The sequence below is a fragment of the Chiloscyllium plagiosum genome, unplaced genomic scaffold, assembly GCF_037043375.1.
Source record: "Chiloscyllium plagiosum isolate Xiang-an unplaced genomic scaffold, Cpla_swu_hap1 HiC_scaffold_7, whole genome shotgun sequence".
Taxonomy (NCBI): domain Eukaryota; kingdom Metazoa; phylum Chordata; class Chondrichthyes; order Orectolobiformes; family Hemiscylliidae; genus Chiloscyllium; species Chiloscyllium plagiosum.
This window is the reverse complement of record NW_028270145.1, coordinates 16020525-16042878: the sequence shown is the minus strand read 5'-3', so window position 1 is coordinate 16042878 and position 22354 is coordinate 16020525. Positions and strand designations below refer to the sequence as shown.

Sequence of the window (22354 nt, the reverse complement as noted above, 5' to 3'; positions counted from 1 at the left end):
TAGGTGAATTGGCCATGATAAATTGCCTGTAGTGTTAGGTGCGTTAGTTATGGGTAAATATAGGGGAATGGGTCTGGGTGGGTCACTCTTTGGAGGGTTAGTGTGGACTTGTTGGGCCGAAGGGCCTGCTTCCTACTGTAGGGAATCTAATTTAACCTAAAATGAGTTGAGGAGGAATATCTTCAACCAGAGGGTAATTAATCTGTGGAACTCTGCTACAGAGGGCTATGGAGACCAAGTCATTGAGTGCATTTAAGACAAAGATAGATAGGTTCTTGATTAGTAAGGGAATCAAGGGTTATACGAAGTAGACAGGAGAATGAAGTTGCGAAACACATTAGCCACGAGCGAATGGCAGGGCAGACTCAATGGGCTGAATGGCCTAATTCTGTTCTTATATCTTACCTTAAAAGCACAATTAGTAAATCTGCAGATCACAGAAATTTGAAAATGTGATTGTCAGTGAAAACAATGTCTGCAGATTTCAGGAGATCATTGACAGATTAATGAAATAACCACACACATGGCACATGAAATTTAATCTGAAGAAAAGTGAAGTAATGCGTTTTGGGATAAAAAGTATGACAGCAATTTCAATAAATTATGCAGTTAGAAAGGGTACAAGAAAACATGGTGGACTCAAAATTCACATACACTGACGGGACTGTTGCAAGTTAGATTTGGTTTAAATCACTTCATCTGGTCTAAAGCTACCTCTCACAAGGTAAGCATTTGCACTGTTTTGATGTGCAGCTATTTTGATGTTTAATGACAATATTATTTTAAGGAAGCTTTGGAGGGAAAATTGCAACAAAATGTCATTTTTAAAAAATTCTTTCATGGGATTTTAGAGTAATTGACTAGTCCACCACTTGTTGCCTCTCCCCAGTTGCCTCGAACTGAATGGCTTGCAACATCATTTCAGGTAGGAGTCAATCACATTGCTGTAGGTTCGATGTCACAGACCAGGTAAGATGTGCTGATTTCCTTTCCTAATGCAGATGACTGAATCAAAAGGCTTTTGATGACAATTAACAGTTTAACAGACACCGTTACCGAGACTAGCGAACAGATCTGTTAATTGAAGCTAAAATCTTGCACTTGCCACAGTGGGATTAGAACCTACATGGTCAGAACCATTAGTCTAGGCCTCTAGATTACTCGTCCTGTGACATTCCCATTCCATCATTCTCTCCTCCTATATGATGAGGAGTGAAGTGATTCCTCGAGCTTGGTGCTGCAGAAATGAGTAAGAATTTTAGAGTTAAGGGAACCTTTGCATGAAACCTCACTATACCTGAACGATTTGGGAATACATGATTCTGTCAGTGGGGAATAGATGTTCCACTGTATTGCATTATTGTTTCAATGTAATTTGCCTAAAATGGCAAATGGCAAAACAAAGATGAAGGAAGTTTAAGCAAAGATCATATCCAGTGGAAATCAAGTTGCAACAATCTTCTGTTCTAGTTTAAGTAACACTGTTCTTAAATCTGGTACTACTCTCCAAATCAGCCATGCTCCTGGATCAAGTAAATGATTAACAATGGTTACTAATTTTGCCTTTTTATAGGTCTTCTCAGACATTTCTTAAATAAAATGGATTCCTTAGAATACAGAACATTAATAAGCACTTAATATAAGGTGTTGAGTATGTTTTTAATCTATTAAGAATCTGCCCACTGACATCAATGTCATCAGCAAATGGTGTGCACTGTTTTTTTTTTACATTTTATTTGTTGAAGCTGCACTAAAACTACATAAGACTGACATTCTTAAATATAGACAAAAACTTTCAAAAGTTGTTCTGAAATCATGTCTCACAAACTGGATTGAGTTTTTTGGAAGAAGAAACAAAGAGGATTGATGAGGATAGAGCGGTAGACATGATCTATATGGACTTTAGTAAGGCGTTCGACAAGAAGACTGGTTAGCAAGGTTAGATCTCATGGAACACAGGGAGAACTAGCCATTTGGATACAGAACTGGTTCAAAGGTAGAAAACAGAGGGTGGTGGTGGAGGGTTGTTTTTCAGATTGGAGGCCTGTGATCAGTGGAGTGCCACAAGGATCAGTGCTGGGTTCACTACTTTTCGACTATTTATAGAAATGATTTGGATGTGAACTTAAGAGGTGTAGTTAGTAAGTTTGCAGATGACACCAAAATTGGAAGTGTAGCAAAGAAGGTTACCTCAGATGACAACAAAATCTTGGTCATATGAGCCAATGGGCTGAGGAGTAGCAGATGGAGTTTAATTTAGATAAATGCGAGGTGCTGCATTTTGAGAAAGCAAATCTTATCAGGACTTATACACTTAATGGTAAGGTCCTGGGGAGTGTTGCTGAACAAAAAGACCTTAGAGTTTGGTTCACAGCTCCTTGAAAGTGGAGTTGCAAGTACTTAGGATAGTGAAGAAGGCGTTTGATATGCTTTCCTTTATTGGGCAGAGTACTGAGTACAGGTATTGAGAGGTCATGTTGTGGCTGTACAGAACATTAGGCCACTTTTGGAATACTGCGTGCAATTCTGGTCTCCTTCCTATCGAAAGAATCTTGTGAAACTTAAAAGGGTTCAGAAAAGATTTACAAGGATGTTGCCAGGGTTGGAGGATTTGAGCTATAGAGAGAGGGTGAATAGGCTGTGGCAGTTTTCCCTGGAGCATCGGAGGCTGAGGGGTGACCTTATAGAGGTTTATAAAATCATGAGGGGCATGGATAGGGTAAATAGACAGGTTTTTCCCCGGGGTGGAGGAGTCCAGAACTAGAGGGCATAGGTTTAGGGTGAGTGGGGAAAGATATAAAAAAGACCTCAGGGACAACTTTTTCATGCAGAGGGTGGTACAAGTATGGCACAAGATGCCAGAGGAAGTGGTGGAGGCTGGTACAATTGCAACATTTAAAAGGCATTTGGATGGGTATATGAATAAGAAGGGTTTGGTGGGATATGGGCCGGGTGCTAGCAGGTGGGACTAGATTGAGTTGGGATATCTGGTCGGCATGAACAGGTTGGACCGAACGGTCTGTTTCCATGCTGTACATCTCTATGACTCTAAATACAAGTTCACATTTGATTTTACATTTAGGGTGTTACACAAAAGAGTTTGAGCAAAGATTTGTATCTCCTCACAATTAGCTCAATTTTGGTCGCAATTTGGGTCCAGACTAACAGTTACTCCCAAAGCAAGAAGTCTACCCTTGGAATTTCTAAATCAAAGGTGTTCATGACTATTCCCATATTTAAAATAAATGCCGTGCTTGTTAGTATGACCAGTTTTGAAGTAGAGAATGTGTGGGACTCTGGTTTGACCACAGCATTAATCCTTGAGGAAATTTTAGGAATGGTTAGTGGCCGTGCCACTTCCCTGAAGTTGTAAAGTTGGGAATAATTTTGGGCAAAGTGCCACTCAGCTATTTATCGGTCATTGAGCCGTTAATTAACTCTCGGTACTTTCTACCTCCTAACTGATTACCTGCAGCTCCATTGAACATAGAACATTACAGTGCAGTACAGGCCCTGCGGCCCTCAATGTTGCGTCGACCTGCAAAATTAATCTTATGCTCATCCAACCTACACCATTCCATTATTATCCATATGTATGTCCAATGCCCATTTAAATGCCTTTAACATCGGCGAGTCTACTAGTGTTACTACTCAGCAATGACACCAGCAAATGGCAGCCTTTGCTAGCACTATCCAAATCAGAGACATTATGATCCAGACCTAAAGCTAAGTACAGTGGCTCAATTGGGTTAGTTGGCAGGTCATTGTCTGGGAGGTGGTGGGCCACGTTCCACAGGACAGTGGGTTGTGCAAATACATTGGGTGGTAGTTTTTTATTTAGTTCATTGGATGTGGGCTTCGCTGGCTGGGCCAGCATTTATTGCCCACCCCTAATTGCCTGAGGGCAGCTAAGAGTCAACCGCATTGCTGTGAGTCTACAGTCACATAAAGAACTACAATTTCCTTCCCTAAAGGACACTGTGAACCAGATGGGTTTTTCCAATAATCAGCAACCATTATTAGACACTTAATTCCAGCTTTTTTTGATTGAATTCAAATTACATAGAACATAGAACATAGAACATAGAAGAATACAGCGCAGTACAGGCCCTTGGGCCCTCGATGTTGTGCCGATCCAAGCCCACCTAAACTACACTAACCCACTATCCTCCATATACCTATCCAATGCCCTCTTAAATGCCCATAAAGAGGGAGAGTCCACCACTGTTACTGGCAGGGCATTCCATGAACTAACAACTCGCTGAGTGAAGAACCTACCCCTAACATCAGTCCTATATCTACCCCCCCTTAATTTAAAGCTATGCCCCCTTGTAATACCCGACTCAATACGCGGGAAAAGGTTCATACTGTCGACCCTATCTAACCCCCTAATCATCTTGTACACCTCAATCAAGTCACCCCTAAACCTTCTTTTCTCTAGTGAAAACAGCCCCAAGTGCCTCAGTCTTTCCTCATACGATTTTCCTTCCATACCAGGCAACATCCTGGTAAACCTCCTCTGCACCCGTTCCAATGCCTCCACATCCTTCCTATAGTATGGCGACCAAAACTGCACACAATATTCCAGATGCGGCCGTACCAGAGTCTTATACAACTGCATCATGACCTCAGGACTCCGGAACTCAATTCCTCTACCAATAAAAGCCAGTACGCCATATGCCTTCCTCACCGCACTATTTACCTGGGTGGCAACTTTCAGAGATCTGTGTACATGGACACCAAGATCCCTCTGCTCATCCACACTACCAAGTATCCGACCATTAGCCCAGTACCCCATCTTTTTGTTATTCTTCCCAAAGTGAATCACCTCGCACTTAGCTACATTGAATTACACTGTCTGCCAGGTTGGGATTCAAACCCAGGACCCCATAATATTGCCTGGGTCTCTGAATTAACATTCTGGCAATAATATCATTAGGTCAACACCGCTACCGCTCCCCCCCCCCCCCCCCAAGTTGGAGATGAGGAGATTCTGTTGGCTGGCAGGTTACCCAAAAAAATCAGAATCCCTTCTATTATTGGCACAAGACCACTGGGTACACCTGCCTTTAACACCTTTCACTCACAGGTAAAATCCGAGCACAGCTGGGAGTAGCCCTCAAGTGGCTATCAATTGGCCCACAGGCAGGTGGATCACTCAACAACACTCCCCACCCCACCTATCTCCACTGGAGGTAAAATACTAGAGAACAGACAGCACACATGCTGCCATAGTACAGCATTTTCCTCACCCACTCCTGGTTACCAATTCACACCAAGAGACTAAATTCCGGGCCATTCTACCTTAAATTTAGTTCCAGATTTGATGGTTTGAAAAAGACATTCAAACATGGTAATGTGAAGAGTCATGGTCTCTAGCATTAGGGGGACTGACTTGCAAGGAAGGACCAGCATTTAAAGTAAACTACTGCAAATGATTGAGATATGAGATAAAAAGACAAATGGCGGAGGAGGCTTGAGGGGCCAATTTCTTCTGGTTTTAAAGCGCTGGAAAATCTCAGTGGGTGGGCGGCACGGTGGCCCAGTGGTTAGCACTGCTGCCTCACAGCGCCAGAGGCCCAGGTTCAATTCCCGCCTCAGGCGACTGACTGTGTGGAGTTTGCACGTTCTCCCCGTGTCTGCGTGGGTTTCCTCCGGGTGCTCCGGTTTCCTCCCACAGTCCAAAGATGTGAAGGTCAGGTGAATTGGCCATACTAAATTGCCCGTAGTGTTAGGTAAGGGGTAAATGTAGGGATATGGGTGGGTTGTGCTTCGGCGGGTCAGTGTGGACTTGTTGGGCCGAAGGGCCTGTTTCCACACTGTAATGTAATCTAATCTAATTTGTGGAGACAGAAACAGAGTTAATGTGCCAAGTTCAATAGGACTCTTCGCTATGGGGGTTTGGTGTCAAAAGCCTTGACCAGTATGGACTCACAGAAACATGGAACAAACATTATAGTTTAGGGGTGACGTTTCAAGTCTAACTGACCCTTTGTCAAAGCTAAAAAAAGGGGAGAAATAGGGAGGTATTTATACGAGGCTGAGAGAAGGTGAGTCATGGCTCCAGAAGCAAAGGTAGCAATAAAGAGGTGATAATGACAGTGCATAGAGAGATTATAGGAGATTAGGAGCTGTGAATGACCAAGGCTGAAGCCAGTGCTGTGTGACCCTAGCACCAGGAAAACAATACTTTATCCTGGATTCAAGCCACAGAAATGTCTGTCAGTTTCTGTAGCCACTAAATCTCCAATCAGTATTGCTGTTCCAATCTTCTTTGTACCCCATCCCCCCAGAAAAAGCCCTAGTAAAACTACCTCATCCCCCAGAACAAACCCTAGTAAAACTGAACCAGCTATGGTGCCATGAACTTGGCTTTACCACACTCTCCAGATGAACCACCACTTCCAGCCATGTTTAGAGCAAAGTACTGCTTGGAGATTGTGATGTACTCAGGAGAATCCTGCACATCACAGCTATTTCTTCTTGACTGCCTGGTAGTCAGCCATTCACTCTGTCGCTACAAACTCTCAGGCTTAGTGATACCTCAGTCACAGGCAGAAAGTCTATTAATAGTTGAATAGTAATATGACTCAAATTACATTAAACTTCATCAGAGTTCATCAAAAATTAGATGCAGAGCCAATTTTACAATTTCAATATAACGTATGACACATGAAAATCACATCATAAAACAGAAAATGTAATGTCAACTTTTTCAGCTATTTATTAGCTGAAAGTTCTGAACATATATTGGTTGATTGAGCAATAATGTTATTTTTTCACTCTCATATCAAATTCACAAACCCACCCCCAAAAGAAAAACACATTGGATATGTGAAGATGCAGACCTGGAAGCAAATAAATAGGAAGTTCTCATTTTTAAGCTCTGGTTGTGGAATAATGGTAGCTCTGGGTATATGCACCCTTTCCCCATTTTAAATGCAGTGGCTCAGCTTTAAACATGCCCCAATTCCAGCCACCACACTCCTTGCCCTGCTCACGGTGAAGGTCCCAGGAGGATCAAGGACAGATTTTATTTGGGCAGAGTTAAGATGAAAAAAGTTGTAATTACTTTGCTTGGGGTAGTCACAAACTAGTAGGAACATAATTTTCAAGTCTTCCTTTGACTAAAATGCTGTTCCAGAAGACTGGAGAATTGTAAGTGTTGAAAAGGTTTTTAAAAAAGAATGTGAATGTAAGCCCTGCAACAACAGTTGAGTCAGTTAAAATTGATGGTGGGGATGCTCCTACTAATGATAAATAAGGGCAAATTTAATTTTCATTTAAACAAAAATGGGTTAGTTAAGAAAAATCAGCGTGGAATTGTTAAAGGTGAATTATGAATACCTATATTTTTTGATGAGTTGGGAGATGGTTGGTGAGGATAATGCTGTCGGTGTGGTGTACATAGACTTCCACGAGACATTTGACAGAGCACCATACAACAGATTTCTGAGTAAAGTCACAGCACATGGAATACATGGAATAGTAGCAACATGGATACAGATTTGATCAAATGACAGAAAGAGGGTGTAGGAGTTCTGTGACAGGAAGAACATTAATACTGGAGTTCTTTCAAGATCAGTTTTAGGAATTCTGCTCTACCTGATATGTATTAATGACCTATACCTTAACAAACAATACAAAATTTGAAAGTATTGTGAACTGTGAGTAAGGTAATGTTGAATTTCAAAACGTAAAAATAAGGTTCGGCAGATTGGATGGGCAAGTATCAAATGAAATCCAATAAAGATGAGTGCAAAATGATAAGATCAGCCATGATTTTCTTGAATGGTGAAGCAGACTCAAAGGGCTAACTGGCCCATTTCTGCTTCAAATTTCTTTGTTGTGTGCGTATTGTTTTGGTAGAAAGAACATCAGAGACAAAACAAAGGGTACAATACTAAGGGTGGTGGAACAGGAGGGACAAGAGTCGATAGGTGCATGCATCATGGAAGATGGCAATAAAAATTGAGCAATTAGTTTGAAAAGCATACAGCAACTATATTATTAAGGGCATCAAGTGACAAAAGCAAGGAATTATGCTAAAACTTGGATAAAACACTGGTTCGGCTTCAACTGGAGTACAGGGGTATTCAAAATCATAAAGGACCTGGATAAAGCAGAGAGACAGAATTTCAATGGGTGAAAGGATTGGGAACCTGAGGGTTCATAAGGTAGTTGGCAAAAGAAGTAATGGCGAGGTGAGGAAATACATTCTCACTCAATGAGAGATGAGAAACTGGAATAGAATGAGGATTTGAGAGAGTGGTGGAGGTAGAATCCCCTGCAGGGATTCTTCTTTATTGGGTCAAGCGAAGCATTCAGGAGGGAACTGGACTTTTATCAGAAAAGGAAGAAAAATGAGGTGCAGCACTGGATTAACTGGTCCTTCAGAAGAACAGCACAGACATGACAGGCTGAATGGTCTCCTTCTGAGCTGTAATCATTCTTTCATTGTTTGGTTCTGTAAGGTGCTTTGGTCTCAGGATTTAACAGGAACCATTGGACTGTCAGATACTCCAATCAAAAGTACCAGATTAAGGAAGTATTTGTGTGATTCAGCTGTAAGAGTGTAAATTCAGTTCAATTTAGAAGTTCCTCTTTCTTTTCCTTCCTTCCAGTCCATATTAGGTCCCCATATTAAGCAGGGCTGAGGAGAGGCTGACGCTCATAGTTTCGGTTTTCTCACATTATGTGTTCCATGAAGTCACTTATGCACTCATTGGCTTTTTTTCTGTTCTGGAAACCCCTGGTGAATTTCCACAATCCCTTTGACATCAACCAAAAATGCAAAGAAAATACAGAGAAACCAAAAGGCACAAAAAACTGAAATAAAACAGAAAATACTGCAGGTGCACAGCAGGTCGATCTTGATGAAAGATGGCCTTTTAATACAATCACTTGCCTTTTATCTTCCAAATGCTGACAGACTTTATCTGTGACTTCCGAAAGATCAATTTTGATGTAAAATATGGGAGATTGTCATATCATTGTTTTAATATGGCAGTCTAAACTAACATCAGAAGCAAGATTAAAATCCTAATTTCTAGTTATTAGGTTATATTCTCTTTGAATTTAATCCTCTGATTGAAACCTCCCTCTCCCAAAGGATTCATTGTTGTCCAGACAATAATCCTCTGGTGGATTATGCTAATCATCTTTCTCCTATGTCAGGGCGAATAGTGTGTGTCAGGAGGCATTTTAACCAAAGACTGGGTGGGGGAGTGAATCCCATTCTCAACCCATATGCTCAAATTCTACTCTTGTCTTAATTCCCCCCAAGTGAAATGCTATGGGATTACCAGATAGCAAACATGACTAGAAATTTAACAATTCCTTCTCACACTACTGAGGGCAAATGTGTCACCAGAAAAATCACACAACAGACACTCTACAACGACCAGAAGGAAACTACGGGCTTTCAGGATCTATTCACTGCTGTACCACATGGTGTGGTGTATTTTTCCAAGGAGCCATTGGGATTATAATGATGAATCTCAGCTGTCCTGATGCTGCTGAGTCTAAAACTGTTAAAAACTCAGGCGTATCATTATTTGTAACTTATCTCAGCTCAGTACTGAGCTGCTGGGAGTTTGCAAAGGGAAAGCAAGATCCGGTGGTCCTCCTTGGACAAAGGTCCGAGTGTTAAATGGAGAATGGCACGTTTAAGTGAGGAGGCGCGGTCTCCTTTATGGAACCTGTTAACAGGCCATTTGAAATGGAAATACAGTAGGCTGCATCCTGAAAGGCCAAGCTGTAACAGGATAACCACATGAACCGACACAAGATATGTTCTGCAAGCTATTATATCAACTCAGAGGGCGGGTGTATGGCTAGACTTTAAATTCGATTCATACCAAGTCCCTCCAGTCAACGCGGTTTCACCAGCAAGTGATACTTAAGTGACGGTAACCTGAGATTCCCCTCAAGTATTTGTTGGGTTATTCGTCCGAATTAGCCAATCGGAGCATCAAAATGGAGCTCAGCATCATTTTCACTGGCATTTTACTTAATCGCGCGTACACACACACAGACACACATTTAGACAGACACACAGACACAGACTAACGAGCAGTAATGAATGTTGCTTACAGTGGCACCATCCTAAATGACAGCACCAGTGCCGTTTGAAGCATTTGCCATGGCTGTGGGTGGCACAGATGGAGAGGCTGTCACAGGGCTGGAAGTCTGGCCTTCCCGCGCAGTTCCGAGCCATCGCCTGAGCTTCGTCCACCTTGTCGCTCTTCAGAGTCTTCTTCACATCAGAAGCCATCGTCCCGTCTGAGAGCGTTGGTGGGTGGGGTGGGCTAAGACAAATCCAAGCTGGCAAAATCTCAATCCAGGAGCAAACTTCAATCGGGCAGAAAAGTTGGATATTTCAGTCGTCTTTGGAGAGTTCTGAGGGGGTGGGGGTGGGATTGCACAGGGATGGATAAAGAGGGGAGCTGGGGTGGAGTTGAGGGTGGGAGGAGAGTGTGGCAGATCGCCGTTTTGCAGGAGATTCAAAGGAAGGGGTAGAAGGTCTCTAGAAGCCCCAGTGATCCTGACCCAGGATTTAACTAGAAGCGGGTCCTCCTGGAGCTCTCTGCATCTGCTGCTCCCACACCAAGTAACCACCAGGGAAGTGCCCCATCGTTTCCTTTTCGGCAGGGTTGGGTTGGGGGGGGGGGAAAGACGTCTCCAGATGTTACTCCAGTTGTGGAGCACAGGATCGAATCTCTCCACAGTAGAGGGAGGGGTGGTCTTGAGGATCACAGACTGGGGAAGAGAAGGAAATGTAGAGAGCGGAAAAAAAAACGCCACGTCAGAAGAGAGTTGAGAACCCTCCTCTCTCTCTTTTTCCAATGAATGATGCTGAGGTCGGCTCTAATCCCTTCCCCCCCCCCCCCCCCCACCCCAGTGCGGTCCCAGAGCAGAAGTCCCGAGCTGCAACTCCCTGAGCCAATGCGATGCGAAGCACCCAAGTCTCCGGTTCGATCCTCCCGTCCCCAGCAACTGAACTGCAAAGACTTTTTCACCGCATCACCATAATTTATTGCAGCATTTAAAAAAAAAAACCGCACCGATCTCCTTGCCGAACGCTATAGAGAGTGCAAACTTAAATTATGGTCCCCTTCAGAGAAAAATAAACCGCGATATCCCTTTATCTTGCGGTGCTGGCGGATCAGCACTTTGCTTTTTCCAAACTGGGGAGGATTTGCATTCAGTTTTCCGCTTCACTGGAGAATCCTGCCCAGATCCCGCGCTCTTCTGCTACAGTTTTTTTTTAGATATTTTTAAGTCACTTGTTCTAAGCCTCCTTGACTGTCTCGCTATGATGTAAGTGGCACGAAGCAGCAGCAAGCTGTGGAAAGGCAGTCACTTAAAATAATTTTTTTTTGTTTTTTTTTAAAAAAAGAATGAAAGGAGAGACGGGCGTTGGGCGCGTTACTAAAATGACTGTCAAAGATTCCAGTCTCGGTCTTAACATCTGGAGCAGCCAGATCCGCCTCGCAGCCCTGGCAGCATGCCCACTTTCCTCCCATCGTCTGGCTTGCGTCTAAATATCACCTGACCCGTCCCCAATCCCCTCCGAACTTGAGAACCAAAGCTAAACTTCTCCCGACAATGCCAGTGATGGTGACCCGTGCGGCTGTTTTGAGAAATCTGTGCAGGGCAAGAGAGTCTGTCATGAGAGCGGAGTTGATTGTATTTGGTTTCCTGCCAATGTGCAACCCTGTGATAAGCTGTTTCCTTATACTGTATACATTTAAAATTCAGCTTTCACAGTACAGGCAAGTGGAGGAGAGGGTTGAAATTATTCCCCTGTTCAAGCTCCTCAGCTGTTCATCGTTTAATAGGAAACAAACACAAAACCGAATAATATGTGTTTCTTCCTTCGTGCATTGAGCACAAATCAGGTTTGCAGTTTTGTTCTTTCATCTTCGGGAGGCGTTCCTTGTCTCATTGGACATTTCAAAGTTGCAAATGCATGCAGATTTACAGTCGATTTTCAACGGGAACCGAGTTCCTGGAGGAAGCTGATCGTGATGATGGACTGGCTTCAGGACTTTCCCAGAATTCTTTTATATCCCTGGATTTGACCTCAGTTTCTTAACGTTTTCGATTGTCAGGAAATTGTGTAATTGCTGCTGGATAATACCCCCTGGGGGTCATGATGCTCAGCGGCAGTCTGATTACAGGGGACAGGCTCAGCAAGCCAGCAGTTCTACTTTACCTGTCTTCCATCGTGTTTGTGTATATGCCCACACCAGCTTGGATTCCTATGTTTCGTAAAATATCACAAGCACATTAAGGGATAAAATACTGAAACTCTGGAACTTTAAAAACTGTAACCTGAGGAATATATTTAATAATTGCAAACCGTTACAACAAATCTTGATTGTAGTTGGCTTGTGATGCAGAGTGATGCCAACAGATGTTTTATTAAAAAACTTCCTGCATCAGTTGAAGTTACCATGAAGGACTCTCCTCGATCTCTCCCCTTGCCTTAGGCCTGGTGACTCACACTAAACCACCCCACTGGTCATCTCTGTCAAGATTATTAGATTACTTTAGATTAGATTAGATTACTTTACAGTGTGGAAACAGGCCCTTCGGCCCAACAAGTCCACACCGACCCGCCGAAGCACAACCCACCCATATCCCTACATTTACCCCTTACCTAACACTACGGACAATTTAGCATGGCCAATTCACCTGACCTGCACATCTTTGGACTGTGGTAGGAAACCGGAGCACCCAGAGGAAACCCACACAGACACGGGGAGAATGTGCAAACTCCACACAGTCAGTCGCCTGAGGTGGGAATTGAACCCGGGTCTCTGGCGCTGTGAGGCAGCAGTGTTAACCACTGTGCCACCGTGCCGCCCACGAGAGAGCAAGTGAGCAGTCAAGTGAGAGAGCAACCCCATGGCCATATTTAGCTCTAGTTCTGTACTTAACTTTTAAGATCAACAAATTAAATAGGCAAATCTGGTAAATGAACAATTTACAAACCATAGAATTCAGAGTTAGTAACTCAAAGGTTTGTGAGTTTCAGAGCCCCAGGTCAGAACTAGCATTGAATATTTTTAAGTTTATCATGAGCCTATAACAAAGTGTGACATCTGAAGTGTAGCATTCATATGCCGGGTGCAAGGTTTTGAAGAAGAGTCAGATCAGACTGCACACTGTTTCTGTCTTCACAGATGCTGCCAGGCCTGCTGAGTTTCTCCAGCATCTTCTGTGTTTATTTCAGATATTCAGCACCTGCAGTATTTATAATCTATCTCTTTATATGAACAATTTAAATGCAATGTACAAATTGTATGGCAACTGAGTTTGCAGGGTTGTTGGTGCATTCCTGGTTGAATGTTTAGTGGAGGTGTAGAAGGAAATTAAACGAGGACCTAATGATGTTGGGCTGAATTTTCTGGTAGATGCCAGGATCCCAATTGGCAGAGCTATGTGATGGACCTGAATTTGCCTTTGACTTCAGCTCACCCACTGGTGAGACCTTCCAGGAGGTAGCTGCCTAGCTAGTTGCCTCTACATTCCTGACCCAATTAAGGACAGGCAACATGTTCCTAAGGCTGTAGCCCTACCCGCAGGGGTGACACTGCAGGCAGGTGAGTACAAGGGCACCTCAGCGTGGAGATGCTGACAAATGCCTGCTGCGGAGTCATCAGATAAAGGGGCCCAAAGCTGGCAGAGTAATTGAGATGGAGGAGAATTCCCTTGGCAGGAGTAATACAGGATGTTGTGGCTGTCCCTGATCCTGTTGGTCATTGGGGCAGGGAATCTCTGGTCTGGTAGGATCCTGACCTGTTGCTACAAGGCAGTCTTCATGAGCTGGGATCTCTGCCCATAGCAGAAGGCCATGTCAGGGTCAAATGGCTCTTAAGTGGTCCTTAATTGGCCACCTATAGGAGCAAGCCATTTTTTCTGGTCCCAGCCTCCCTTAAGAAAAGCCACTGGAATTCCTGAAGCCATCCCAATGCCTTGCGCTTTCTTTTTGATTTGATTATCTTTATTGCCTCTTCAGAAAAAGGAGAACGAGATAGATATCCTTTTCAGGAAACTGCTCAAGATGATGCAGAGAATTTGCTGAGAAATGCTTCTCTCATTTAACCAATCATTCCCCATCCCTCACACTCATGACCGTTACCAGGGAGTCAGGAACATTCTAGTCATTATTTTAGGATCCCTAGGTATAACAAGAAAGAAAGCTGCTGTCCACTTTTTTACAAGGACTGTGAAGTCATAGGGAATGCACCTGTATTGGAATTCATATTTGTTTAGATTAGGTTCCCTGCAGCGCGGAAACAGGCCATTCAGCCCAACCAGTCCACACTGACCCTCTGAAGAGTAACCCACTCCGACCCATTTCCCTCTGACTAATGCACCTAGCACTATGGGCAATTTAGCATGGCCAATTCATCCAACCTGCACATCTTTGGACTGTGGGAGGAAACCAGAGCACCCGGAGGAAACCCACGCAGACACAGGGAGAATGTGCAAACTCCACATAGGCAGTTGCCCGAGGCTGGAATCGAACTTGGGACCCTGGTGCTATGAGCCACCACTAAGCCACTGCGCTGCTCCCAACAGACATGTTTAACAGACATATTTGTTGAATTGGGCCCTTGTCAGCTAAAATCCAATAGCAACATAATGAAATGAGTTGCATAAGGATTCACTTTCATCAAAGATATCAAAACGAAATAGTAAAGGGGGCGAGAAAAATTCACAATTAAAACAGACAGTTTACATACAAGTTGCTGTTTTGGCTTGCATACTTGAATCTTGTTTGATTTCAGCTTTAAAAAGGGATTCTAAGGTTGCTGTGGAATATATATTATCTCAGTTCAGTCTGTTAGAATAACAATGTCACACAGGAAGGAGGCTCATCTACATTAAGAAATGGAAATGCAATGTGAATTGAGCAGGCGACTCACTGTGAGCCATTGCTTTGATAATGCCACTCATTATGGAAATGAAACAAGCAGGTTTTAACACCGGGAGTGCAGCATATACAGTAACATTTCCCCCTACTCACAGCAAGACAATCATGTTACTGCCAATGCACTTTTTATATGGACTGGAAATTATATCAGGATTGGATATATACAGGGAGGAGTGGTCTAATTGAAATTGATGCCTCATTCTCATATCCATAGGCTCTGTCTCCTGTTTAGATTAGATTAGATTACTTACAGTGTGGAAACAGGCCCTTCGGCCCAACAAGTCCACACCGACCCGCCGAAGCGCACCCATACCCCTACATTTACCCCTTTAACCGAACACTACGGGCAATTTAGCATGGCCAATTCACCTGACCCGCACATCTTTGTGACTGTGGGAGGAAACCAGAGCACCCGGAGAAAACCCACGCAGACACGGGGAGAATGTGCAAACTCCACACAGTCAGTCGCCTGAGTCGGGAATTGAACCCGGGTCTCTGGCGCTGTGAGGCAGCAGTGCTAACCACTGTGCCACCGTGCCGCCCACAAATGGGTGAAATTGGAATTGTACATTTTCTGACCTGTTTGGGGGTAACAGGCAAAATTTACATTTTTTGTTGCCATTTTGTGTGACAGTGATTAATTTCCACCCCATAATGCCAACAGCCCATGCTTCTAATCTCTTCCAAAATTTATTTCCATTGACGCCCAAGGCTACTACTTCACTATCATCTGTTCTACACAGATTGTACACATCACTAAACACTTCTGCTAAATGCAAACTCCAGAATAAAAGAAATGCACCAGGAGCGCAACATCGAGCAGAGAGACATGATTCGCATTTTACACTGTGACAAAGACTGGTTATCACTCACTGACCAAAACCTTTGCTGCTATCCTAACAGCTGATGGAAAAAACAAATCACTGATAATGAAAAAATGGACATAAGTACTTTGTCAAGCTCCTCAACCGAGATTCCGACATCTCAGCAAATTCTTTGCATCAGCTTGAGTAGTTTCTTGAGAAAGGACATCTATTTCTTTCTCCTTCCACTGAATAGCCAATAAAGATAATAAACTCAAACAGTGCAAAGCCATTCTGCCCTGATGACATTCCAGCCATGATCTCTATTAATACAAGACTTGCTAACAAATTTATTGCTCGGAGATGCCGGTGTTGGACTGGGGTGTACAAAGTTAAAAATCACACAACACCAGGTTATAGTCCAACAGGTTTAATTGGAAGCACCTGATGAAGGAGCGTCGCTCCGAAAGCTAGTGTGCTTCCAATTAAACCTGTTGGACTATAACCTGGTGTTGTGTGATTTTTTAATTTATTGCTGTCTTCAAGAGTATTTGGAGTCAGGAAAGTGTTCCATGGAACCATGAAAATGATAATATAGTCCACATTTGGAAGCAGGAAGAATCCAAAAATGTGTGTGGCATTAATTGAGGAACAAATTTTCATATAGTCAGGAACAATCCGCAAGAGTCCTTTGAAGCTATCTATTAGATGATGTTCCCTCTGGAATCAATGCTTGGGATCGCCTTTGAACAACTTATGTAATGTTTGGAGAGAGACAGCTACAAGTATAAAGAGCAATATCAGAAATTATATATGCTGCTCATAAACCTACCTATGACACTTGGTTTGCATCTCAGAAATAGAACCAAGCTTGTCAAAATCTTCTGCATACTTCATAATGGCTTGATTAGACTTGTTTGTGCCCATAGAGCTTTAAGCAGCATAAAACAAAGATTTGTCATGACTCCCAAACTCTTTTTTCTTTTTGTTGCAATGCTTAAGAAAGCTACCAGAGGTATGTCTGCAAGCATCAACATTAAGTTCTGTTCACAGAAGATGTTCAACTGACCAATCTCTCCAAACTGTGCAGAATAATTGAATAGCTTCTCTATGCAAATGATTGCCCTCAACAAGGAAGAAATCCAGACTATGGCAAACAAATTCTTGAGTGATGTCCAAAACATTGATCTCCAAATGGGTATCTTCAAGAACAAAATTATGGCTCAGACAGTACCAGGCACAGGCTATAAAAAGTCCCAGACAAAATCAAACTGACAATACAAATCTCAATATTGCAAAAAAAAATTCCAATTGCTTATTTTTTCGCTGTTTAGGAATACCTTTATTGATGAAGGGAATAAGTGAACACATTCCAAAAGCATGTTCTGCCTTTGGCTGACTCCATGATGGTGTTCAGAAGCAGTATTGAACAAAACTGAAGACTAGAATCAAAATTTACAAGGCCATTGTCCTTGCCATCCTGCTGCATGGCACGGAATTCTGAGTCTTCTAGATACACCACATCAAAGCCCTGAAACACATCTAACAAAGATATTTGAGTTCCATCATGGTAGGAAAAAATCCCGAACAATGAGACCCTTCACTCAAAATTCAACTAAGATAGACAGGTCATATCTTCCACATGGATGATTACAGAATCCCCAAACATATCTTCTGTGGGGAACTGTCTCAGTGAAATATCATTAAGGTGATCAGTACAAACAACACAATAACACCTTAAAAAGAAACCTTGCAAACACCTGGATTGTAGACCACTTATATTAGGAAAACACTGCAGCCACCCAGACCATGTGAAGGCAAACACTGAAGCTTGGTTCAGGATGCTGCGAGTACCATCTGTACCAAGCTCATCACATTCAGCATACTCAGTAGAAAGTCAGAGGTAGTGCAGCTGCATATTTGTGCCAAGGACAGATAAAAGCAGTGAGTGCTGCCAATTCTGAGGGTGTCCATTGCTGGTCCAGTCTGGGATAGTTCAATTATGAAAGGATGCACTGAAGCTGACAAAGTCACCCACGAGTTGAACATATCCAAATGATGAGTAGTCTGTCATCAGATCGCACAAAGCCCATTATGCCCATGTGCAGATGCTTTAATGTAAGATCATATCAATTAAGGGTGGGAGGAGGCCATAAACCTTTAAGATTGCCCTGCCACTTAATAAGTCCCTGACTGATCCTAGTTCTTAATACCACACCAGATTTTCGAATCCCTTGATTTTCTTAGATTTCAAAAGTTAATCCATCTCAGCTTTGAATGTGCTCAACAAAAGATCATTCACAGATTACAAGGTTTGAGAATTCCAAAGATAGAAAACACTCAGTAGATAAATTTCTTCTCTCCTTCTGAAGTATCTGCCCCTTATCCTGAGACTTTGTGACTTGTTCCTGCTTAGGTTGCAGTTAATAAATGTGGCTTAGTTTCTGATTTTTAATTGAGGTATGATTACTAGGGTCAATCATGAATCCTTGAGTGTTCTGGCTTTGCTATTTTCTCTTCCTAAGACAAAGTATGATGGACAGGAAATACACGATAAATATATTGTTATATATATCCTCAATATATTGGACTTTAAATAAAGTAAAAACTGTATGCTCAATCTCTTTAATGTCCATCAAATATCACTCTATCTAACAACTGAGTACAGGATTTCAATGTCCACCACTGGTGGCACAAATTTCAGTTATCATACCTTTTAACTTTACAATTCTGGTTCTAAAGTCTTCCACTCACTACTCCTTTCCAAACCTTCAAAAGTTTCCTTCAAACTTACTTCAGACATCATGCTTTGCATTGCCCCAACATCTTATCTTCTCCTCAATGTGTCATCCTCCTATGAGTGCTCTGAGGAATGTGCTGCGCAAAATGAAATTGTTGCTAATGGAATGATCAGTAGAGGCTTTCTAATCATAATCCTCCACACATTTCAGTAAGGAAAGGGTCATTCGGATCTATGTGCCTACTCTAGCACTTTGAACGAGTTATCCATTCAGTCCCATAGCCTCTGTCCCAACCATTCATTCCTAAGGAACTGCAAGCTTGTCTTTTCCAATTACCTGTTGACAATTAGTATTGAATCTGCTGCTCTCTACCAGGTGAGACTAAGGAGACTGGGCCTATTCCATAGAGTTTGGAAAAACGAGAGATAGTCTAATGAAGCACAGAAAGTCCTTACAGGGTTTGACATGGTAGATACAGGAGAGATGTTTCTCCTGGTTTGGGGTGGGGAGAAGTGGTTATTGAGTCTAGAAGCAAGTGACAGAGTCTCAGAATAAAGGTAGGCCATTTAAGTCTGAAGTAAGGAGCAATTTCTTCACTCAAAGGTAAAGTCAATCCTTGGAATTCTCCACTCAGAAGAGTTGTGGAGATTCAGTCATTTAGTACATTCAAGACAGAGAATGATAGTTTTCTACATATCAATGATATCAAGGGATATGGGGTAATGCAGGAAAATTGTTGAGGTTGAAGATTAGCCAAAATCTAGTTGAAAGGCAGAACAGGCTTAAGGGGCCAAGTAATCTGTGCTTGCTCCTGTTTCCTGTGTTCCTACCATCCCTTCAGATAATGGATTGAAGAATACATGATCTGGGGGAAAAAAATCCTCATGTGCGTCCCAGTTATTAAAACACAAATCAAAATGATTTTTGTTAACAGTAAATAAGAAAAGTAGCTGCATTTGCAAAGTACCAATTTGATTCTTGTTATATTCACGGCTGAATTAATGTTCAGAAGTTGACGGTCTCCTCTGCAGTAAGATTTGAGACCTGATTGCGCTGACTGCTTGTTACCAGGTTTCCCAGATAAATGCAGCTTTGTAGATGATAGTTTACTTGACATAGTGATTCTTGTTCATATGATATCACACTTACGAGAAATCTGGTTTGTGGATTAGATAAGAGAAGACTTTAGGGATGCTAGCGATTCAATAAGTGAGTAAAAAGCGCCCTCTGTCGTCTGTTCATAGTCAACTCCAGACAGGCGTTGAAATAAAACATCATCACATTCTCCTGACACATGAAAAATATTTATCTATCCTGCTACTTTTCAGTACTTGAACTCCAACCAACTGCCTTGGTATTATGTCCCTTGGTGGCCTTCATTAACAAAAATCTATATGTTTTTGATGTAAAATCGTTAGTTTTTTTCCGTACTTTAACTGGATTCCTGAAACTTAAGGCTCCAAGGATACTTAAAATTGAGGTGAGATCTTCTCTTGCAAGTGATCTGATACTTACAAATAATCAGATGAATTAGGAGCAGGAGTAGGCCATTTAGTGACTCAAACCTGCTCAGCTATTCAATAACATCATGGTTGAAATGTTTGTGTGGTAAGTTCCATATTCCCACCTAACATCCCCTTAAACGTGATAAGTCTTGATCCTCTTGTCTAACAAGAATCTACTTACCTCAGAAGTTGAATGACCTTGGCAAAGCCTAAACTGAGCATCATTGATCAGGAGTTGTTTTTTATTTAGTCATTTGTGGGATGCATGTGTCACTGGCTGACCAGCATTTATTGCCCATCCCTCGTTGCCCTCGAGAAAGTGGTGGCGAGTTGCCTTCTTGAAGTGCTGCAGTCCATTTGCTGTGTGTTGGCCCACAATGCCATTGTGTTATCGTTCAATAATTGCTGCTTGATCACATTGCTAATGTCATCTTCCATCATTTCACTTGTGATCAAGAGGAGATTATGAGGCAGAAATTGACTAGGTTGGTTTTTGTCCTACTTTTTGCGTACAAGACATACCTAGGAAATTATTTACATTGCTTGGTTGATGTCAATGTTGTAACCATTCTGGGACAGGTTGAGTCGGGGAGCGGCAAATTCTGGAGCACAAATCTTCAGTACTATAGCCGGAATGTTGTCTTTGTGGTGTCCAGTACCTCCAGTCATTTCTTGATATCATGTGGAGTGGCTGAAGACTGGCAGCTGTGATACTGGGAACCATTGGATGTAGCCGGATCCTGGGATGTAATACCTGATGCAAGCTAACTCAGATATATTCGGGTGTGCCTAGTGGTCATCTTTAAAAAGCATTAAACCCATCTTCTATGCTACCATAATTTAAGTTTACCTCTGAAAATTGTGAGAAAAACTGACTAAGACAGAAGTGAGAAAGGAATCTTGAAAGACATCACTGGAGGCTGCCAGCATAAATGTAAGTCTTTTGCCTTTTCATGCTGCCTTGCACTGGAGCCAGAATGGATAAAAAACCTCTTTTCTTGGTTCCCAACAAAACTGTGAGTTACTGACTCCGCTGCAAATGAGTCCAATGAAAATTAGCAGATTGCCTCAGGCAAATGCAGCTCACTAGAACTACAGAGGAGAGGCCAGGCATCTGAATTTAGCCATCCTACATCTAGAATTCACTATGAAAACAAGTGGACCATTTTGAGCCTAAACACGGACCTCAAATTTCTCCACTGTATATTCTTCTCTACTGTTCTGACACAATGAAAGTTAAAACAGAATTATTTTGCCATGTGCAAAAATATAAAACAAAAATTACAAATTGCATTGGAAATTTGCCATTATGCAGGAGTCCTGTGCTAGGTGCTAATTAAATTCTGCAAAGCATTAGTACTTCTGCAGAACTGAGACAACGTCAGAGTTCCTGTTCATCATTACGAATAGTTTGCATCATTAGGTTGGATCTTTCTGCTGGCAGTATCATTACTGTTGGCAAAATTCAGCTGAAAAAAGTGCTAAAAATAGTTGGATATCACTCCCTGATGGCTCTTGTCTCATCTGCTTTGCAATTATAGTTCTACTGGGCTTGATATCCATTCTGTTCATTTTTACTACTTTGAACGAGATTGGAATTATTTATGCACTCAGCATGTAATGAAGGCAACACATGGGTTTTATTCCAGATGAGGGATGATAGTGGATGTGAATCAAACTTATTTGTTCTTCTGTCTATTATAAGCTAGTGCCAAAATCACAACTTTAAAATAAAAGCTGAACAGCATCAAATGCAATTTTTCATTTTCCAGATAGTGTTAAATGAGTAATTTCATAATTAATGCTTCCAGTCCTTTTTTAACGTTCAGTTAATGATTAACACAATGTTTTTGTGATTTCTATATCATACCATGGGAGAAACCCTTTGTGCAATTAAATAATTAGCAGAAACAATGAGTGGAATTATCTGTTTTGCAAATTAAATGTGGTATCAGGCCTAAAAATAGGAGCTACTGCTGCTTGGAGGCGGGACAGGTTGTCTCCAACACGATTGCATTCTTCTCAGTTTATTGTGTATGTATGCACGAATCGAACAAAATCCTATGGGTCAGGCAAGAAGGATGTTCTGACAACTGTGAGATTCCCCAAGCTTCAAATTCCAGGTACAATATTTAAGAGGCATGCAGACAGAACTTCATTCTCTGCATGCCAAGGGCATGGCTGAATCCTTGTTCTTGACTCCCACTCACTCTTAGAGTCATAGAGATGTACAGCACAGAACCACACCCTTTAGTCCAACTTGGCCATGCCGAATAGAAATCCTGAAAAAGTCTAATCCCATTTGCCAGCACTTGGCCAATATCCCTCTAAACCCTTCCTATTCATATACCCATC

General features: G+C 42.1%; 1 protein-coding gene across 1 annotated transcript in view; it reads right to left on the bottom strand.

Annotated features, from left to right (window-relative positions):
- The window catches only part of LOC122551343 (UPF0524 protein C3orf70 homolog A), a 44232-nt gene extending 33417 nt beyond the window's left edge, over positions 1-10815 (bottom strand). The window contains exon 1 of the mRNA XM_043693076.2: positions 10096-10815. Within this exon, the coding sequence (XP_043549011.2) occupies positions 10096-10276 (181 nt within the window). The 5' untranslated portion in view covers positions 10277-10815. The remainder of the gene's footprint in view (positions 1-10095) is intronic.
- Positions 10816-22354: the final 11539 nt, after the last annotated feature.